Below are 20,005 nucleotides of genomic sequence, written 5' to 3'. Positions count from 1 at the left end.
GTATCATGTCCATCTCTCTATAAACAATAATCAAGAAATCTTGACAATCACAATTTTAGTACCTATGATTCTCAAGTAAAATGCTGAAATATATACATGAACAGTGTAAACGGAAAACGTGACGCATGTTTCGTTTAACCGTCAAGAACATTGATTCTGAACGAGTACGATTTAACTCGAAAAAAATTAACCTACAAGAGAATAAATCACAGGATTTATTTTATTTTAATATTTTTTTAGTTTTTACAACAGGCGAATTTTGAGCCGAAGAAGTTGACATTTCTCTTTCCACTTCGTTCTCATTACCTCAGCTGAGGGGTTAAAAGACCCTAAGTCGCAACCTCGAACCCAGGACCTGTAGCTTTTCTTGATATGAAGATGAAATATCATCTTCATATCAAAAAATGTTACAAGACCTGGGATCGAGGTTACCTAAGGATAGCTCTACCTGCTCGGTAATTGTCAATATTTTCTTAAACACACTTTGATTTATTTGCTGGAAATCTTCAGGATTCCTTAAAAACATTTTATAATTATTACAAGACTGCATTAGTATATATTGCTACATTTTATTAGTTTGGCATACAATGTGACTAAATATCAAGCAGTTATACAAATATTTTTCGAATTTTAAGAATAACTTTTTACCCATTTCTGCAATTTTGATGACGCTAGTAGAACAAATAATGACATCAGCAATTTTTTGACCAAGACCAAGATTGAACGCAGCAAAACCTTTATAACAAAAATAAATTATAAGAAGGAATTCTTGGCTATTTTAAATAGGCTAAATTAAATATAGTTAAATAGGGAATATTCATCACAAATTGATTACAAAGTTTCTTGCATAAGGAGACCTCAAATACTTGCTTATTTTTGATTGAAGAAGATGGGCTTTTAATAGCGACTCCGCGTTAATTATACGGATTTTTGCCTTTTATATGAGCAAAACGTGCTGGGGACGAGTGTGAGGGATGCTTATTACAGACGGACGCGTTTGATACAGGCCAAATCAGAATTAAAAGACAAAGTAGCTACACATTTAAGAATATAAAGAAGGCAAGTCACAAATTTATGCTTATTCAAAACAAAGTTCAAAATTAGGTGAATTGTAAATCTTAGTCGGCGATTCGTACGAATTTCTGAAATTTCGTGAAGGCCAAACACGAAAATCTTGAAAAATCTGGATTCGTCAATGTTCATCCTCGCGGAAGTTGTGCTTTGCAAAATTAATCCAGTAGACGCTGTCCAAAAATTTATCCAACTTTTCAATCGCAGAAATAAATGCCGCATTACTTCTGGCAAAAATTTCTTTACTTACGGAATAAAATGTTTGAGACATATCTCCATATTTACCTGTTTATTATAGAGAAACTCTGGTCTAGCCAACATTACCACACACGAACCATATAGGTCTTTTCCTTAGCCGTCAATGAACTTTGATCAGGGTTAATAACATCTAAAAACCCCACCCTTATATTTGATCACATCATGAAAGACATATTGCAACGAATATCAACATACAGTCAATACAACGTGTTTTCACGCTTACTCTTATATTCGCAAAAGAATTTACGTCTAAATTAGGTTATGTTATATAAAATAATATATGTAAATTTATTCGAAACACAAACGAAAAAAAAATATAGCACGTAGCAAAAAATGAATAAAATATTCTCAGGGTTCGTCTTTGAGCTAAGATATTCAAATGAATCATAATTTAATATTGCAAGATAAAATCGTCCCTTTAACAGAAACTTTGATGTAAGTTCCCAATTCTTTGCGCCACTGCAAATCTCCGCACCAAATTGTCCACACACACTGTAACTAGGTTGTAATCATGATGTGAATGATTTTAAAGTAAAAAAATATATACTACATGCAGGGCATCTGATTAATCCGCAAGATCTTGTTGTTTTAAATTTTGTAGTTTGACGTCTAGCGTTAATCTTTCTTCGCATATCTAAAGAAAAATCAAAGTGAATATAAAAAAAACACAACGGAATGAACAAAGGCTACTTAAAGAGCATGGCTTGAAAACTCTTTTTCTTTTCATAGTAAACTTAAATTAACAACTCGATAATCTTGAACATTAAATATGTCCGTATATTAGCAATCTTTTATAATCAATTTTACTTTATTTGTTTTTGTTTTTAAACGCAATATAATATATTAAAGTAGGTTTCCATACGACTGCACTTTTCGTTTGAACAAAAAAAGTTCGCTCTTGAGCTTTTTCCACACGCATGCGCAATGAATTAAACATACCGCTGACTCGGCAGGTGCTTCTCTGAAAAAATTGAACTCTTCGACTTTTTCACCGCGTATTTTTTTCAAGTTCAAGGAAATTGTAACAATAGCACTATCCATTTTATTCAAGAAAAAAACACAAAAATTTCTTCTGCACTTTTTTATTTACAAAATAAAAACGGAGCAAATATTTGTTTGGTGTTAAGAAGAGGAGAGACCTGCTAGCAATGAATTTATGAAAAAAATTATAAATTTATAGATTTTTTTTCAAATTTTCCTGACAAACACAAAATCAACTACTTGCATTGGTAATTAACACTATTATCCTAGGTTAAAGTCATAACTTAAACAATAATTTTCCCTTCTTTACTGACAAACTTTTCTCATCTGTTGTAACGTCTTCTTTAAATTCGCTTCCATAAAAAACAAATTGTTTAATTTCAAATTTCGCAGCAAAAGAATTTTTCAGCTATTTTATTCTGAACATCTTTATTTTTCAAGTAGGAAATTAATTTTCATAAGTTCAAACTTACGAGAAAAATGCTCCGAGCTTTCTTCGTTAGAACAGACAATGCAATCGTATGGAAACCAACCTTTAATAGCATTTGGTCTGTTTCTTTGGTCTGAATAGCGACTGCTTCAAAAGGTTGTACTTTCAGACCCTCACCACTCACAAAACCAACATTTTATATATTTAAGAGAGAGAAATGATAAGTTGTTTTTATCTGCAAAATATTGTCAGAATTGATGTTACATTCTGACAAATACTTGAGATCAATGCCACACATTACAACATTTGTTGCTGTTCTAGTTCAAGCAAAATTTAATCTCGTCTTAATCCATGTGGTTTTATACGGATATTGCTTCGCCATTTCCCGTATTTCTTATTCTCTATATTGTATGTTGATTTTACATTTTGATATTTTAAATGTCCCATTTTTATCTTATTTTTCTATTTGTTGATCACAATAAGTAATGTCTATTGCTAACTCGTGAAATATCAAAAAGTTGTAAATCTTATAGGAATTTTAAGTCTCTGTGGATTTTCACTATGATTGCTTTGAAATTAACATACACACATAACCAAAACGAAGTTGTGTATAAATTTAACAATTACAGAAAGGTGGTATCCCAGAGCACAAAGATATCCGTGACACTCTTGTGAAGTTTTTTTTATGGTCATTACCTCTTTCCACTCGATATCCAACTGACTATTTAAAGTTTCTAAAGCCGTGTTCTTGTTACGTAAAAGTCGAATACTGGCTTGAAGTTCGTTCTTGCGCATACGCCTTTCTAAAGGACTAAACAAGATAGAGAAAACGATGTAATCCGGTATTTGGCAAAGTGGACAATATATGCTAAAATGTTGGAGTTTGATTAAGGTTTTAGCATGAAAAGAACTCTCTTGTGAGTTCTAGTACACACCACTGCAACAATATCAAAGCCATAAAAAATTAAAACAAAAAAAACTATTTTCCATGGCAGAAAAACAATTCCTTTGTGTCTCTTTGATACCTTTTCTTTTGAGACATAACTTGAGTTTCTTCGGAAAAACGAACACCGTGTTCCTTTGATTTAGGACTTTGCACAGCAACGACATCTTTTTCGACAGTATCGGCACTCATCTAAAAAAATCAACTTGCAGGGAGTGCTAATCGAGAAGTAATAAACCAAAATCACCAACTATCATATAAACAGTAAACAAATGATAAACAAGAGAAAACACTACAACTCATTGCATACCAGTCTTTTTCTTGCAACATTCTCTTCTGTGCGAGCAACTAAACCTGAAAAAGGAAAAAATGAGTATTTAATAACGCACGTGCGCTGCAAAATATTTGTAGTTTGCTGGGCGCTTAACCAACAGGGTGGAAGCTAGTAAATAGAACTAAAAACGTTATTGAAGATTGAGATCACGCTTAGAAGGTGACGCCTAAAAAAAGAAATGCGGTAGATGCATACTCGTCTTACAGGACACGTATTAAAAACGGAATTAGGTACGGAGTGGACACAAAATTGACCAACTACAGCCAGCTATGTTTCAGAAAGCCGTCTTACCGTCTGACTTTCGTTGTGCATCGAGAAGGACCTAGAAACAAAGAATAAATTTGTTAACGACAATATAAACAGACCTGAGAAATGGTTTGGTCCGCGGATAATTAAGTGTTATGATAGCTCCATCATTACAACGTCAAGTTGTGTGCGTTAACATGAGTGATATGTGGTGACCGTGTGTGTGGCGTGACAGCATGTTTCGTGACTACAGAAGGTAAGATGAGTCGAGAGTGTGTCCAGTGCAGTCGAAGAAGACGTAAGTTGTTGTGTCGGGTAACACGACGTCGTGTCTCGTGGTGCATCACAACGGAAATGACAAAACAAAAAAAGTACGAAAAATATATATTCTTGCTAGGTCCGTTGTTTATAACTTCGAGGATTCGGAGTTGCTAGGTTAAAATCCTATTTGATTGAATGCAAAATTAACCACTTTTCTTTACGTACACTTTCACCTTATGGAATGAATTTATCTCTTACCAACTATTGATTTTCTTGTTTAAAATTAAAAACTTGAATAAAGCAGACTTTAAATCACATTCGAAACATTTTTTCGTGCTACTGATTGTAAAGGTATGAAAGTATATACAACTAGAGCAGTACTTCACACTCACCAGAGCGTACGTGTGAAAGAAAACAAAATATAATCTTACGCTGGACTCGAGGGAAAAAGAGCGATTTCGAATTCTAGTGGTGCGGTTGAGACTAGTTCTCAACGCCGGCTGTGGTGGTGGAAGATGACATGCCGGCTGTGGTGGTGGAAGGTGGCATGAATCAATTGATGACGTTAGTTGGATAGATTTTGCAGGAGCACTAACTCTGGGTGGTTTTTGAGGCTGAAATATTTGAGTATTAGAAAAGTTTTAGGTTATTAAAACAAGTGGTTAAATTTTGAGAAGAAGAATTTATCGCGAAATTATGCATATTCGTGAAAATTTATTTGCGCAAATATGCTCGCAAAAGTCAATTAGCGGAAATAAATGATTTATTTGCTATAAGATTAACTTTAAAACTTAACTTTGCAAAAGCACAGAAAGATTTTTTGGTATTTTCTTCCCTAGTTTTTCTTAGTAAATCTTTTTTAGTAGTTTACAAAGTAATTATCACCAGCTTGAACTTGCTCACATCGCCTCTGTGATATGAGGAAGTTCAATTAAAGGCTACCTTATCTCAATAAATAGGCCTGAGATAAATTAAAATTGCAAAAAATAATACAGTTGAGAAAACAATTCTTCGCAAAAAATCTAAAATAGTCTTCGCAAAATGTGTTTTGAATTTGACAGAGAAACAACTGATAATAATCCTTAGAAATAGAGATTACAAAAAATAGATTACAAAAAACAGGAGAAATAATTGACTGGTTCTGACTTAGCTATATAGTTATAAAAAATAACAGGAGAAATAACTTACCGGTTCTGACTTGGCAGAAGTTTCATCTGAAGCTGAAGGGTAGCGGACTTTTAGTTCTGAAAGAAAAGTTCAATATTGTTTTGTAAACAAATAATTTGGCTACCTTTCAGCAACTAAATAGCCTTTATTAAATAGCAAGGCCAACATTGTCATAGGCTAAACTCGCATATGTTTAATATGGGCGGTCTTTGAAAAACCCTTCGCATCCCCATAATCAAACAAAGCCACTAGAGAAAAACGAAACGTGATGGTTGAAACACTGAAATAGACATTTCTGGGATTGGAGAAGGGAAAAGCTGACGTAGAGGTTACAGTTACGCGGCACAACAATTCCTTCGAATTCACAAGTGTCAACTAGTGTCGTTGACGGAGAATAAAACACGTTTAACAAATCGTTGTGTTCTTAAGGTAGGGAAAGAAATGTCAATTTGACAACGTAGTTGTGATATCTCCCTAACTAACAAAACAATATAGTAAAAGGATAGGGCTCTCCCTGTGACAGTTAATGACGTAATGAACACCACAGTGTTTAGATGAAGTTAAAAGTCAGTTTGGATGCTCACCTTGCGCAGAAAGCGTAGCCTTTGCACTGAAAAGTTGATTTAAATCCAACGAACTTGCTCGTGCGTGACCTTTGCTCCTTGGTGGTGGAATAGGTGGTACTTCAAATTCTTTTACTTTCGCGTCTTGGTTTTGTGGCTCGTTAAGAGAAGATCCAGTAAGTGATCTATAGCAAAAAAGCAAAACTGACAACGAAAGAAAATAAAGTAAATGTGCAAATATTGAATAAACCATCTATGCTATCATGAATACACAAAATAAGCAAACAGATGTATGTTGTTACTTATATACGGAATAAAGTCAGGAGTGTCTTATGGATGCTGACATTTACTTTGCATTAAATTCCACAGATTAAGAGCTATAATTCTGAATAATTATAAAAGACTGATATCTCGACCGCTATCTGTGCTTTTCGGCTAAATACATATAATATAATAAAGGTAAGTAACTGTGTCATCAAGGGATTAATAAAGTTACCTCGGTCTTGAGTCTCTTCGCAAGGACTGGCGTCGCCAAGAAAATTCGCTGCTTTCAGATATATCTGAGCGTAGACTATCTATGGAACGGGACTTCTCCTTAGAAAGATTTTTAGGAATTGATTTAATAGTAACTTTTAATTGATCGGCTTCGTCAGGCGAGTCGTCGCTGTCATCATCAGGTAAGTTAATACCTCGTATATCATCAGCTGTTTTCTCTATAGTCACTAGAGTATCAACGTGCTCCGCTGCTGTTTCAGTATTAAGAGATGGATCCGAACCCAACTCTCCTTCCAGCGTAAGAGTTTTTTTAACCGTTTGTTTCGACTTCGTGGGAGGAGGGAGCAGTTGCCATGGTGAAGCGTCCATCAAATTAACATTTTTATTCGCAGAAGCTCTAGGCCTAGCGATTGCAGTCCCAGCAGAATCTTTATTTGTCGTCACTGTTTCTCGTTGAAGTTGTGGCGACGTTGTAGGTTGTTGTAGCTGTTCTAATGATGACGTCATTTGAGACACAGTACCACTTGTTTGTGAAGATATCGGTTGGACTCTCGCTTCCATCGGGATTGTGACTGGTCCAGGGGAGACCTGTCCCAGAGTTTGCACGGTATCAGATCGCATTGTTAAATTCTGGAAAGACAAAACATTTCGGATTAGAAAAAAAAAACTGCATGCAAAAAAACTTAAAGGTTAGGTCTACCAAACGTGATAAAGAAAGGTTACACATGTATAAGGAATGTACAAAGAATCGTGCATAAAATTAAAAATTCACCTCTGTACTCTTGTGTGCTTGTACAACACCGCCGTCTACACTGTCAAAGTCTGCAGCCCACTATAACAGAAAAAACAGTAAGAATCACCGCCATGTCAGTGTTCGCAGAATATTACTAAGCTTAAATCTGAGTAATATTATACCTCTGAAGGTGGATCTTTTTCAATAGCATCGTCAACATTGTGCAAGGATTCTTCTTCTTGTACTATAGGTTCAGTAACTTCGTATGGTTCTGCTTTAAAATTAATCAAAAGAAATTGTGAAACCATCGTAACATCTTTTCTTAACACTGGAAGACTTTTAGACAGAAAATTTAGAAGTGAAATATTCAAGTACAGTGCAACAACAACGACAACAACAACAACGACAACGGCAACAACAACAACAACAACGGCAACAATAAAAGATGCACACATAATGGAACTAGAAGTTAGTCACCACACTATTGACAGATTTTTTTTTTAAACAAAACAGCAGGTCTATTCAACAATAAAATCCTGTCAAAAAATAATGACAAAAATTAGTGACTACACGTAAATGAAGACAAATATAAGAGATAAAATCAAAAAAATAGCAAATCATTAAAATTACCATCAAGCATGGAAAATGGGCAAATTACCTTCTTCTTTTGGCAGTAAAGTGGGTGGTAAAAATTGTGGCAAATCAACACCATGCCTTACTGCAACAACCAGATGCATTGCGATAGAGAACTCGTCAAGGTTTAAAGCAAAATCTTTATCAAGATCTGACAAATGCCTAAACAACAACAAAAACTTCAACAACAAAACTAAAAGAAAAAGATGGGAGAGAGATTGTTTATTAAAACATACACTGTTGCTGTGAGGTATTATGGCTACAACAACAACAACAACAACAACACAAAAAACAAAATCTTTGAAAACATAATTCATACTAACCATATCTTTGATAATATTTCCGTAGGAAGGTTTGATTTCAAAAAAAAGTCTCTTGCTTGGGGACCTAAATGGGGTCAAATAAAATGTCAAATTAGGCGAATTAAGTGAAAATAACTGCGGTAAATAAAAGCCACAATCATAATACTGATACATTCCTAGTGAACCAATCACAACATAAAACAAGTTACAACCTGCAGGGAGGCTATAGAACATGCCACAACCTGCAGGGAGGCTATAGAACATGCCACAACCTGCAGGGAAACTATAGAACATGACCCACCTTTAATTACGTCGCTTGTGTTTGGTTGCAATTTTACAAACTGATTAGTATAATATTCCCTCTGCTCTTCATTGATACACCATACCGATTCGTCCATATCGTCATCTATACTACTCGTACTGTCTGGTATGCTGTCTTGAAAACTTTCAGGCAAACTTTCTGCACCATGACTTTCTCTAAAATAAGAATAGACGCTTTCAAAAGAAGATACTTCGATAACTATAGGAATTAGGAAAAAATTCGCAGTTTTTAATCTTAATTCCTGTAGCGTATACTAGATAATTGAATGATACGATAAACAGAATTTAGCAAAATTGATAGGTTAAAAGGTTACTGTTTAATGTTGTTGGAGTAAAACTTTTTACTACTACAAACAATGAGAAAAATGCATAACAAAGAATCTGGGATACTATACCTTCTATTTACAGAATATTCATCCTGGTTCGGTGGAGATGTTGATATCGAAAATTGTGCCCACTTCTCAGCATTTTGGTCTACCAATTTACTAACTTGTTGTCCAGAATCATGTAACCAAAACTCTAAACATAAAATAAATTACCTTGTTTATAAAATTTTTTAAGGAGTAATTGTTAGTCTTGTGTCCAAATGTAGGATTTCTCTCTCTTACATTACCTTGTGGTGTTTCAGCACTTGGTGTCAAAGGTGGAGTTGTAAGCGAGGCTAAAACACAACGCAGTAATAGAATTAAACATCTATATTAAAATGGCCGTATACGGCTGTCCCTCCGTCTGGCTGTCACGCAAAATAGTAGCTTAGCTGTGACAGGCGAACCCGTGGACTTTTCCACGGGCTAACGACTAGTTTTTTATAATATGAAACTTCAATGGTAAAAACATATAATGATGTTTTATTTTTCACTGTAATGTTTTGGATTGCATGTTGTGGTGATAAACCACAAATTTCGTAAATATTGAACTTCATATGCAAAAACAACTGTTTATACGTTTATTAATATAGCTGAGCACATATTCACAAAATTTCACAAACCTGTTCTTGTTGGGGTTCTACTCTCCGGTATAGGTGAAGTTGAAAACTCATGGTGAGATACTGCACTGGTTTCATCATTAAAGTTAGCTTGGAAAGGTGCACCATTTACTTCTGGCTGGTGGAGAATGGGAACTGACATGGCACGGGAATAAGATTGATTGCGATGATGTGTAAGATTGTTAGGTGAGGCAGGCTAAGGAGAAAAAAATTTACAAGTTTATACATTTAGCAAACGCCAGTATATACCACAATAATAATATTGACTGAATGTGTTATTTAGACTTGTTCAAAAAAGGTTGGTACAAATGTGAATAACTTGAAAATAGCTAATTTGATATTTTAACAAAGATCAGGGTTTTTTGAGAGAAAAGATTAATAGTGATTGTTTACATATAAAGATCTAGGTAACAATGTAATAAAGAAATATTTTGACAACACAGTGCTTTAAATTTTAGTAACCAATCTGATAGTTTAAGTGTTCTTGCTCCTTGCACTGAAGAAGAGAAAAATTTGTCATGTAACATGATAAATTAATTTAACTGTATCATTTAATTTGTTATATCATGGTTTCATAAAAAAAAGACTGACTTTACTTGTTTGAAGTCCTAAAAATACTCTCCGATGATTTAACAAGATTTTGCGTATCTTAAAGATATGCTGTTTTTGTTTTAATTTTTACTAAAAATGCTTGCTAAGACGAACAAAAGTAAAGCATGATTTAACAATGTTCATAAAAAGCCATGTCTTTTTAAATATGTGGAGGAACAATTGCCATTATTACATGGCCAACACCGAGTTACTCTACCCTAAAATTTTATAGCAAAGTTATAAGCAAATTTTGCTGGAATGACTATGCTTTTATAAGACAATACCTGGCCATAGTTAGATCCCATTGCTTGTGCCAACAGCGTTGATTTTTGTGGCGTCACATTTTGGGGCTGCTTAAATGGTGTTGGCGTTTGTGGTGATTGGCGATCCTGCAACAATGCGGCTGATGAATGTGGCCTTTCTACTTTTGTAGACATGGTTGGGGGAAAGTTTGGTTGGAATGATGGAACAGGTGGATTTGGAAAGGAAGGCTTAGGTAAAGGCACAGTTGGCTGTTTATATATTGGCTGTGGTACTGGCTGGTTAGGCCAAGGAGATGCTGCTTGTGAGACTGCATTTAAACTTGCTTGATTAGGATTTTGTAACTGTACAGTTTGGTTGGGTTGTATGAAACCTGGCATGTTTGTTGTAACTGTTGAAGTTTCATTTGGTGGACTACCTCCGTGATCAAATATATAATCTGCAGGACCAACTACTCCATGCACGCTATGTTTCTGTTTAATTCCAGCAGGAGAATTTGAGTCTATACTTTTATCTTTTTTCTCGCTGCGAAATAAGGGGCCACCTTTTCCTTTCTTCTTCCTATCTAAAATGAAAAGACGTTGTATACATTTATATTTTGTATACAATAATAAAGAGAGATCTTGTGCTATTAATGGGCAATCAAATAAAAAAAAAATTATATTAGAACAACAGCAACAGTAATGTTAATAACACCTGCTTCTGTATTTTTCAAGCAAAATAGTCATGATGAGAAGGTTGGGCTGGTGTGAATTACAATTTGTGTACAAATTGTGAACATACATTGTTTGCATTCATGGTTTTTTGACAAATATACTGTAATAATTGCATAACACATCCAAAAATCTTTAATGTTTAAACTTGTTCTTTTGTAATTTTATGCAAAGTTCACCTTGCTGACACACATCAGGAACTTGAATTTTATTTATATATATTGAACAAAATTGCTCGGGCTACTTAAGGCCAGTGCTTTTTTATTTCAGGGTCATTTTCAATAACTCAAGTTATAAAGATCGTGGCATAATTTACTGGCCACCGTATCATTATATTAATAGTAAAATGCAGAATTCACCCTTTGTGAAAAATTTTGATGACGTCATATGCTATAAACGTGCTTTACCCGCAGTGTTTTTGGCGATTTACATAAACTTACAACAGGGTTATCCTGTAAATATACCACGTACAACGCGCTTTTACACCCTTTGTCGCAAAAATTAGAAAAGCACATTTTTGGCATATGTTGTCATCAAAATTTCTCAGAAAAATTGAACTTTGCGTTTTGTGACCAATAAATTATGCCAGATTCTTTATAACTTGAGATATTGAAAATGACCCTTGAATAAAAAAGGACCGGCCTTAAGTAGCCTGAGTGTTGAAAATATTAATTCCCTTGCCAAACAAAAACAGTTTGTAAACATTTCTTACACTGATTTTTTAAAAAGAGAATGTTCCCGAGTATTTGTATTGGCTGCAAATTAGCAAACAGTCAAGATTGAGATATACACTGATAAGACAATCCATATTCAAAATATTATAGATGCTCTGCTTTATGTTATCAATTTTCAAGAAAGTTGAAGAATATGCCAAAGCGGTGTAAAATTGCAATACAATCTAGCTATTCGTGAAATAACAGCTATAGTGATAATAAATGAAAGATAAAAACAAAGTAAATAAAATTATTAAAAATTTTTCTATTAGTAGAGATTTTCGTACATAATGTACATCGTCATGGAAAATATAAATAAAAAACTACAGTAACACCACGTTACACTGTCTCTAAACTTAATATCTAATTGATCATTTAAGTCTAGTTCCCACCAACGCGTTTATTATTAAACATATGTTTATGACTAAATTCATGGATGAGTTCATTTTCATCTAATTAATTACGCAGTAAGATTATGCATACACACTGAATCTAATTTTCGAACGAAAGTTAAGATTTGTGACTGGTACAAATTCAGTGCCATACCCAGAATTCATTTGTTAGATACCGTTTACTCGGTATAAAAATAGTCCAAATTTTTTAAATAAGACCATTTGAGATCTTTGGAAAAAGCATTTCTCAGTGTGTGAGCAAAGTCTTCCTGCAGAAATAAGTATAGTTCTGGGTGAAGGGTCTCCTTAAGAGACAAGAGAGGAGTTGAACGTCCTCCACCATACCTTAGTTTAAAGGGGCGATTGTGGAAGTCCCATGAAATGCCACATAGTGATGGTGTCACTTTAAAAAACACCCAGTCCGGTCTGTGAACGGTTGGCGCTAGGAAGGGCATCCAGCTGTAAAACAATGCCAAAACTCTTTATTAATGGCCGTAAGAATAGTTAATCAGACAAACTGCGTAAACGGGGCTGGAACTCTAAGGAGTGAAGGTGTCGCGCACGGTAGGACAGATGTCAGATGTGAGCATCGTCAGACCGTTACCCAGCTATCACATCACAAGGTAGATAACACTAGGTTGAGGATGGCTAGTGTAAATGTTGGTACTCTGAGAGGTAGAGCAGGTGAAGTAGTTGAAATGTTAGAACGTAGATCTGTTGATATGTGTTGTGTTCAGGAAGTTAGGTGGAGAGGAGCTTCAGTGAGATTTGTGGAAGGTAGAAGGGCAAGGTATAAGCTTTTTTGGATTGGTAATAGTGATGGATATGGAGGAGTTGGCATATTCGTTGCAGAGAAGTGGGTAGAAAAAGTAATAGATGTTATGCGTTTTAATAGTCGTATTATAGTGATAAAGTTTTTGATAGGTAATAGGATTGTCACTTTTCTGTCAGTTTATGCTCCGCAGTGTGGACTCAGTGAGGAAGATAAAGATAAGTTTTATGATGAGTTAATAGCAGTCACATCAAAGTTTGGAGACACTGAACTTGTCATGGTGGGCGGCGACTTTAATGGTCATGTTGGGAAGTCATCTGAAGGTTATAGAGGTGTGCATGGAGGCTATGGATTTGGGAGCAGAAATAAGGAAGGGGAGAGATTGCTTGAGTTTGGAATGGCAACGGACATGGTGGTTTGCAACACATCATTCAGTAAGAGACAGAGTAGGCTGATAACATATGAGTCAGGTGGTTGTAAGACACAGATAGATTACTTTTTGGTTAGAAAGTCAGACAAGAAAGTGGTGAAGGACGTGAAAGTTATATCGGGGGAAGAGTGTGTTTCCCAGCATAGGTTGCTGGTTTGTGATATTATCTTGAAGAGTGTCAGAGAAGCCAAGAGAAAGTACAGGCCCCGTCGAAAAGTCTGGAAGCTGAAGGAAGAGATTGTAGCAAGACAATTTAGTGCAAAAGTTCAGCAGTTAGCCTACAATAGTCAATGTGATAGTGACAATGTTGAAAGTACTTGGACTACTTTGAAGAATTGTCTTCTAGAAGCTTCTGATGATACCTGTGGGTGGACGAAAGGACCAGCTAGACATAGACAGACCTGGTGGTGGAATAATGAGGTTGACCAGTGTATAAAGGAAAAGAGGAAACTTTGGAAAGAGTGGAAGTCAGGTGGTAGTAAAAATATTTACTTAGAAGCTAAGCGCCGGGCTCGTACAGCAGTGTATTAGGCAAAATCAGAAGCAGAGAGAAACAGACTTGCAGATGTGTTAAGAAGGGAAGACCAGCGCAATGAGGTATTCAAGATAGCAAAGCAAATGAAGAAGACTAATCAAGATATTGTAGGTGAGAAGTGTATACGTAATGATGAAGGTGTTTTGGCTAGCACAGAGGAGGAGAAAAGGGTAGCTTGGAAGAATCATTATCAGAGGTTGCTTAACACTGAGTTTGATTGGGACGAGGATAATTTGTCTGATGATGATGTCGTAGAAGGGCCAGCCATGCAGATCAAGACAGAATGGGTAGTGGAGGCTATTAGGAAAATGAAGATTGGCAAGGCTGCAGGAGTATCAGGTATTGTTGCAGAGATGGTAAAAGCATCTGGATATATTGGAGTTGAGCTTATTACAAGTCTTGCTAACCAGATTATAAAGGATGGTGCTATTCCGAGTGAGTGGCGGTCGAGTGTAATAGTGAATTGTTTCAAGGGCAAGGGTGATGCATTAGAAAGGGGTAACTATAGAGGTTTGAAGTTGGTTGATCAAGTAATGAAAGTTATTGAAAGAGTGATTGATAAGTTACTTAGAGAAAGAATTGATATAGATAAGATGCAATTTGGTTTTGTTCCAGGGCGTGGCACTACAGATGCAATATTTTTACTCAGACAGCTTCAGGAAAAGTATTTAGGAAAGAGAAAGAATCTCTATTTTGCCTTTGTAGATTTAGAGAAAGCTTTTGATAGAGTGCCACGTAAAGTTATTTGGTGGGCTATGAGAAAATTAGGTGTGGATGAGTGGCTAGTTACGATGGTTCAGTCCATGTACAGCAATGCTAGAAGTCGTGTCAGGATTAACGATTCACTTAGTGATGAATTTAGTGTAAATGTTGGTGTACATCAGGGTTCTGTACTTAGTCCTTTGTTGTTTATTCTAGTCTTAGAAGCGCTGTCGATGGAGTTCAGAACAGGTTGTCCATGGGAGTTATTGTATGCAGATGATTTGGTTCTCATAGCAGAGTCGATGGAAGAATTAGTTGAAAAGTTTGAGAAGTGGAAGAAAGGACTAGAAGAGAAAGGGCTGAAGGTAAACACAGCAAAGTCTAAAGTTATGATAAGTAGCATTGCAGCCAAGTGTGACCTTGTAGTTGGGAAGTGGCCTTGTGGAGTTTGCAGGAAAGGGGTTGGTAGTAACTCAATTTTTTGTCAGACTTGCAAGCATTGGGTACATAAGAAGTGCAGTAGTATTAGTGGAAGGTTAAGGGCTGGCATACAGTTTGTATGCAAGCGTTGCAAAGGTGAGATTATAGAGAATGAAGTATTTCCAGCTTTAATGATGTACAACAGTGGCTCGTTAGAGATAGTTAAGAACTTCTGTTACTTAGGTGATATGGTGGGCAGTGAAGGGGGTGTTGGAAGAAGTGTTACTTGCAGGATAGGTTCTGCTTGGAAAAAGTTTAGAGAGTTACTTCCTTTATTGACTAGCAGAGTCCTGTCACTTAAGGTAAAAGGTAGGTTGTATGAGGCCTGTGTAAGAAGTGTTATGTTGTACGGTAGTGAGACATGGGCAGTGAAACAGGAAGATCTTGACCGTTTAGAAAGGAATGATATGAGAATGGTTAGGTGGATGTGTAATGCCAGTCTGAGAGACAGAAAGAGTTCAGATGAGCTAAGAAGCAGGCTAAGTCTCTGTAGAATTAAAGATGTTATCCAGATAAGAAGATTGAATTGGCTGGGGCACTTGGAAAGAATGGAGGAGGATAATTGGGTAAGAAAGTGTAGAGACTTGATAGTTCCTGGGGCAAAGCCCAGAGGCAGACCGAGAAAGACTTGGCAGGAGGTTATAAGGACAGACTTGATACAGAGGAAGTTGAGTTTAGATCTAACACAGTCTAGATCAGATTGGAAGAGGGTCATTAATATACCCCGTCCAACCCATGCTAGCATGGAAAACGGACGTTAAGCCGAGAATGATGATGATGATGATGATGATATGAGGCGCAGAAGTATGGGTTAGTGATAACAACAACAGAAATTCATCTAGGCTCAACAACCCAATCTATTGACTAAGGTTAGTTCCAGGAGATTAGTTTTTGGCACCCATTCAGTTATTACCAAAACAGTAATGAGTATGGCACTAAAATTATGCTTGACAATGGAATTATAAATGGTAAATATATTCGATGTAATGATGATATAAAATCGCGGATTTACGAATGTTCCAGTTATTCTTATATGGTCACTTAAACATAGGATGGAATATGGCCAGATGAAACCAATTATAGTAACAAACCAGCACAATTTTTTTATGAAATTAATCATGATAAACTTAAATTAAGATCCATTATATATAAATCAAACAGGAACTTGTTATTACAATGCTGGAAAAGTAATTGTTGAATATTTACAAACACTTGAGAAAAACGACTTCATTATTTCAGACACTCAGGCTCTTCTGGACAATGTTCCTCTTTTGGATGATGAAGAGAATGTCAGTTATAAGGTCAAGTCCGTCTTCACCAGTACACCAAAGATGAATCAATATAGTTGATTTGTGACAAAATAAATGTCAACAAGAAGCTAAAGCCGATATGTAAAAATCAATGTTTATTAAAATTTAACAAACTACTAAACAGTGTACACTCACAGCTAATGATGAATTGTTAAAAAAATAGCTGGTGTTGCGATGGGTGGTCCCGTCTCAGTAGTGTTATCTAGTTGTTTTATGAAAAGCTGGAACAAGAAGTTCTACAAATGATATGTACACAATAGACGAAAGACAGACGTTCCTAATATTTTTTACACAGAATAAAAACACAGAATAAAAGATAATCTTAAAAAGTTTCTCGATGCAGAGTTGATTATAAACAAATGATTCGTTGAGTTTTTGAGTGATAATGGAAGGACTGTAGGCTACCTTTTCATTGGAAATAGACTGTTCCCAAAAAGTACAAAAGAAATGTTGTGTTGGGAGAACTGCATTGCGCAAAACAAATATAAGCTTAAACTTGAGAAAAAAGGCATCTGAGAAAAGTTTAAATATGCTGAGTTATCCAGTTGCTTTACTAAGTCTACCGTTAGATTGTTCTAAAATACTTACCAAGAAGAGATCATGACCATAAATTGGTTCTTTAAAGAAGAACTTCCCAAACTACAAGTCCAATTACGTTATTGTATAAATATTGAAAGAGCATCACCAAAATTTTGCAGTACTGTATATATATTCATAATGCATCTTTTCTAATTCCTGGCAGCACTCAACTATCCAAAAGTTTGGCCAATTTACCGAATTTTGAGACTGATGGTTTAATGACCTCATTAAAAAACATCTCTGCAACCGCTTGTCTGACATTGTACGTTTTCTTGATCAGTGTTCCAAGGCTTGCATTTAAAGTAAAATTTCTGTACATGCTGACATAATCAAGTTTTATTCTTTATTATTTACCAATACAATAGATTGTTAATGGAAGTAAAATTAAAGTGAAAAAAATTATTAAAAACATGCTTTTTCTACATAATGTATGTCAGCAGGCAACATTTAAGCCAAAAACTATATGAATTAAATGAATGTATTATTGCAAATACTCAAGGGAAACATAACCATATGTCGTTCTTAAGTAATTGTAAAAACGTTTTGTCTAATTCATCTTTTATATAGCTGGCATGAATTTTTAATATAGAATGTTACTAGTCTTACATTTTCTTTTGTTCAGTGAGGCTGAGCACAATACCTCTATCTCAGCTTTTCATTCAAACTTTTAAAACGCGATCTAAAAAACATTTCTATCGCCGCTTTTCGTTTTACTTTTAAATGCGATCTAAAAAACACTTCTATCGTCTCTTTTCGCTGGCTATATACTGGCTATAAAAATCGTGGAGCTCGCGAATATAATCGTGGGACACATGATCCTTCGTGGAGATAATAATATTAGTGGGTGGCCACGATAGAATGTTTGAATGTTTGTTATACATAAAGACCACGATTTTGTGCACCACGCTCGTTACACGAACATGATGTTAACAAACCTTTTCACAGTACTGTACATAAACTTATTTTGTCCAGAAGACATTATCATTTAAAAACTACATTTAGAAATCATACCTGATCCATCTCTCTTTTTCTTCTCTAGTATAATTGTAGTAGCCTCTTCATCATCACTATGGAAAGGCTCAAAATCCATTTCTGTTTTTATGATGTCATTGCATTGTGAATAACAAGTATGTTCTGTGGAACTACTTCCAGAAGAATCATTTTACATTCTAACCTTGATTATCTAAACACAATTGTTTCTATTACATTGCGACAACAGAACGATGTACACATACATATATAATAAATCTTACTCCACTTATATACTGCAGCAATATTTCAATGATTAAATTAATATAAAAGTTACATATACACATATATAGAAAATAATTACATATATAAGCAGGCATGGTCAGGAGTAAAATCAGCCACACATAGCACATCATTCTTCTAAATTAGCTATGGCGTGCGATGATAATCATAATGCCAAATTTGTGTTATTGCATGCAGTTATATCTAGTTACAAAAATCTCACTACTTAACTAATCTTTCTTTCCTGTATTATTTATGTAGCATATTAATTATATGCATATATAATTAAAATTGACAGGCAGCATTATAGTAAAGCATTCGCTTCCAGTATGAGAGGTATTGGGTCCAAAACTTGGCCAAGTCATCCAAAGACTGTAAAAGTGTGAATCTATCCTTTCTGCTTAGCGTTCAGCATGAGAATAAGATTGACAGTTAAGCGATTGCTGTGCTTGCATGACTTTCATAGTTTAAATGGGAGCTTTAAATGCACTATAGGACCGCCTTTGCAGGGCCCTTGTTGATAGCAGTACCTGTAGGAAATGAAGAGGCCATCCTGGGTAAATAATTTCAACAAGACCGTTGCACCCACCATGACGATACAGCAATGCCTTCTAAATCATTGACATTTGAAAATAATTTATATATATTTTGCCTCAATTCCAGGGCATTTAGTGCTTAGCTTTCAAGTTATTCACATTGAAATTAATTGATAATAGGAACCGTTCAATGCAAACTTTTTAGGACAGTTTTTTCACCTAAGAAACTAGACGTCGTCAGTTAAATGAGAACACAATCTTATTTTCCATTAACTTTTTTTGCCTTGGCTGTGTTTTTAATCAGGCTGGGATCAGGTATGATGGACTTACTGTTTTGTTAGCTGGTACTTTTCTGCCCAGATTGCGAAAACAACCTGTTTATAAACACGATGAGCAGATTATGTACGGATGGGCCGATTATGTTTTTTTCCCTGGTTATGTCGTGGTAACCGAGTTATGAATGCTGATATAAATGGCAGGCCAGGCAGGCTGTGATTGGCATTTTCTTTGAATTTTTGTGAATGAAACATTCTTCTACAAGATAGAACACCCTTAAAAACTAGGCATAGCGAAAGAAAAAAAAATAGTATAAACTACTCTTGTAAATACATTTGAGCATAATATATATACTTTGAGGTAACTAAATTTCAGGGAACCTAAATTAAACGTCCCTGTCGATTAAACGACCCCCTAAAATATCATTTTTTAAATAAACACCCCTGGTGTTTATTTGATCATTTACAGTATTCTTTATGCGGGAATTAAGTTTGGTGAAAAGTTATCAAACTTGCGAATCCCAAAATTTAGTTCCCACAAAATTTAGTTTCATTTGAGAACAACAACAACTTTGCCACCAGGGCTATTTGCTTGTCAGAAGTGTATATAGCGGTCGGCCCCAATTATGATTGTTCTAATAGTGAGAAATAATATAAAAAAAAGCCGGCCTGCCCAGATTATGTTTGTTCTAGTTCAGTCTCAAATAATATTAGACTGTTGTACATAAACCGGCCTGTTGTG

At 35.3% G+C, this 20,005-nt stretch overlaps 1 protein-coding gene across 3 annotated transcripts; it reads right to left on the bottom strand.

The window, feature by feature from the left end:
- Positions 1-1,525: 1,525 nt before the first annotated feature.
- LOC130646244 (ralBP1-associated Eps domain-containing protein 1-like) lies at positions 1,526-18,404 on the bottom strand. 3 transcript variants are annotated; one of them, XM_057452417.1, is made up of 19 exons: positions 18,213-18,404; positions 10,599-11,140; positions 9,727-9,919; positions 9,352-9,399; positions 9,134-9,257; positions 8,719-8,894; positions 8,439-8,502; positions 8,141-8,277; positions 7,665-7,756; positions 7,522-7,581; positions 6,751-7,379; positions 6,276-6,439; positions 5,713-5,768; positions 4,956-5,138; positions 4,309-4,339; positions 3,994-4,037; positions 3,766-3,875; positions 3,437-3,551; positions 1,526-1,963 (listed from the first exon to the last, which is right to left on the bottom strand). In XM_057452417.1, exons 1-19 carry the CDS (start codon positions 18,289-18,291, stop codon positions 1,895-1,897), a joined length of 2,916 nt encoding a protein of 971 aa, XP_057308400.1. In that variant the 5' UTR covers positions 18,292-18,404; the 3' UTR covers positions 1,526-1,894. The 3 variants fall into 3 exon arrangements, with proteins under 3 accessions (XP_057308400.1, XP_057308401.1, XP_057308402.1); XM_057452418.1 differs by having other exon boundaries at positions 7,665-7,753; XM_057452419.1 differs by lacking the exon at positions 4,956-5,138.
- Positions 18,405-20,005: the final 1,601 nt, after the last annotated feature.

The sequence above is a fragment of the Hydractinia symbiolongicarpus genome, chromosome 5 (genome assembly GCF_029227915.1).
Source record: "Hydractinia symbiolongicarpus strain clone_291-10 chromosome 5, HSymV2.1, whole genome shotgun sequence".
NCBI lineage: Eukaryota > Metazoa > Cnidaria > Hydrozoa > Anthoathecata > Hydractiniidae > Hydractinia > Hydractinia symbiolongicarpus.
This window is presented reverse-complemented; position numbering and strand designations above follow the sequence as displayed.

What these genes read in the sequence shown, in the direction of transcription:
- LOC130646244 (XM_057452417.1), bottom strand. Translation starts at nt 18,291, where the DNA reads ATGGATTTTGAGCCTTTCCATAGTGATGATGAAGAGGCTACTACAATT. An exon ending in AAGTGCTGAAACACCACAAG is followed by an intron (nt 9,258 to 9,351) that starts GTAATGTAAGAG and finishes TTTTATGTTTAG; the next exon opens with AGTTTTGGTTACATGATTCT. An exon ending in GAATATTCTGTAAATAGAAG is followed by an intron (nt 8,895 to 9,133) that starts GTATAGTATCCC and finishes TTCTTATTTTAG; the next exon opens with AGAAAGTCATGGTGCAGAAA.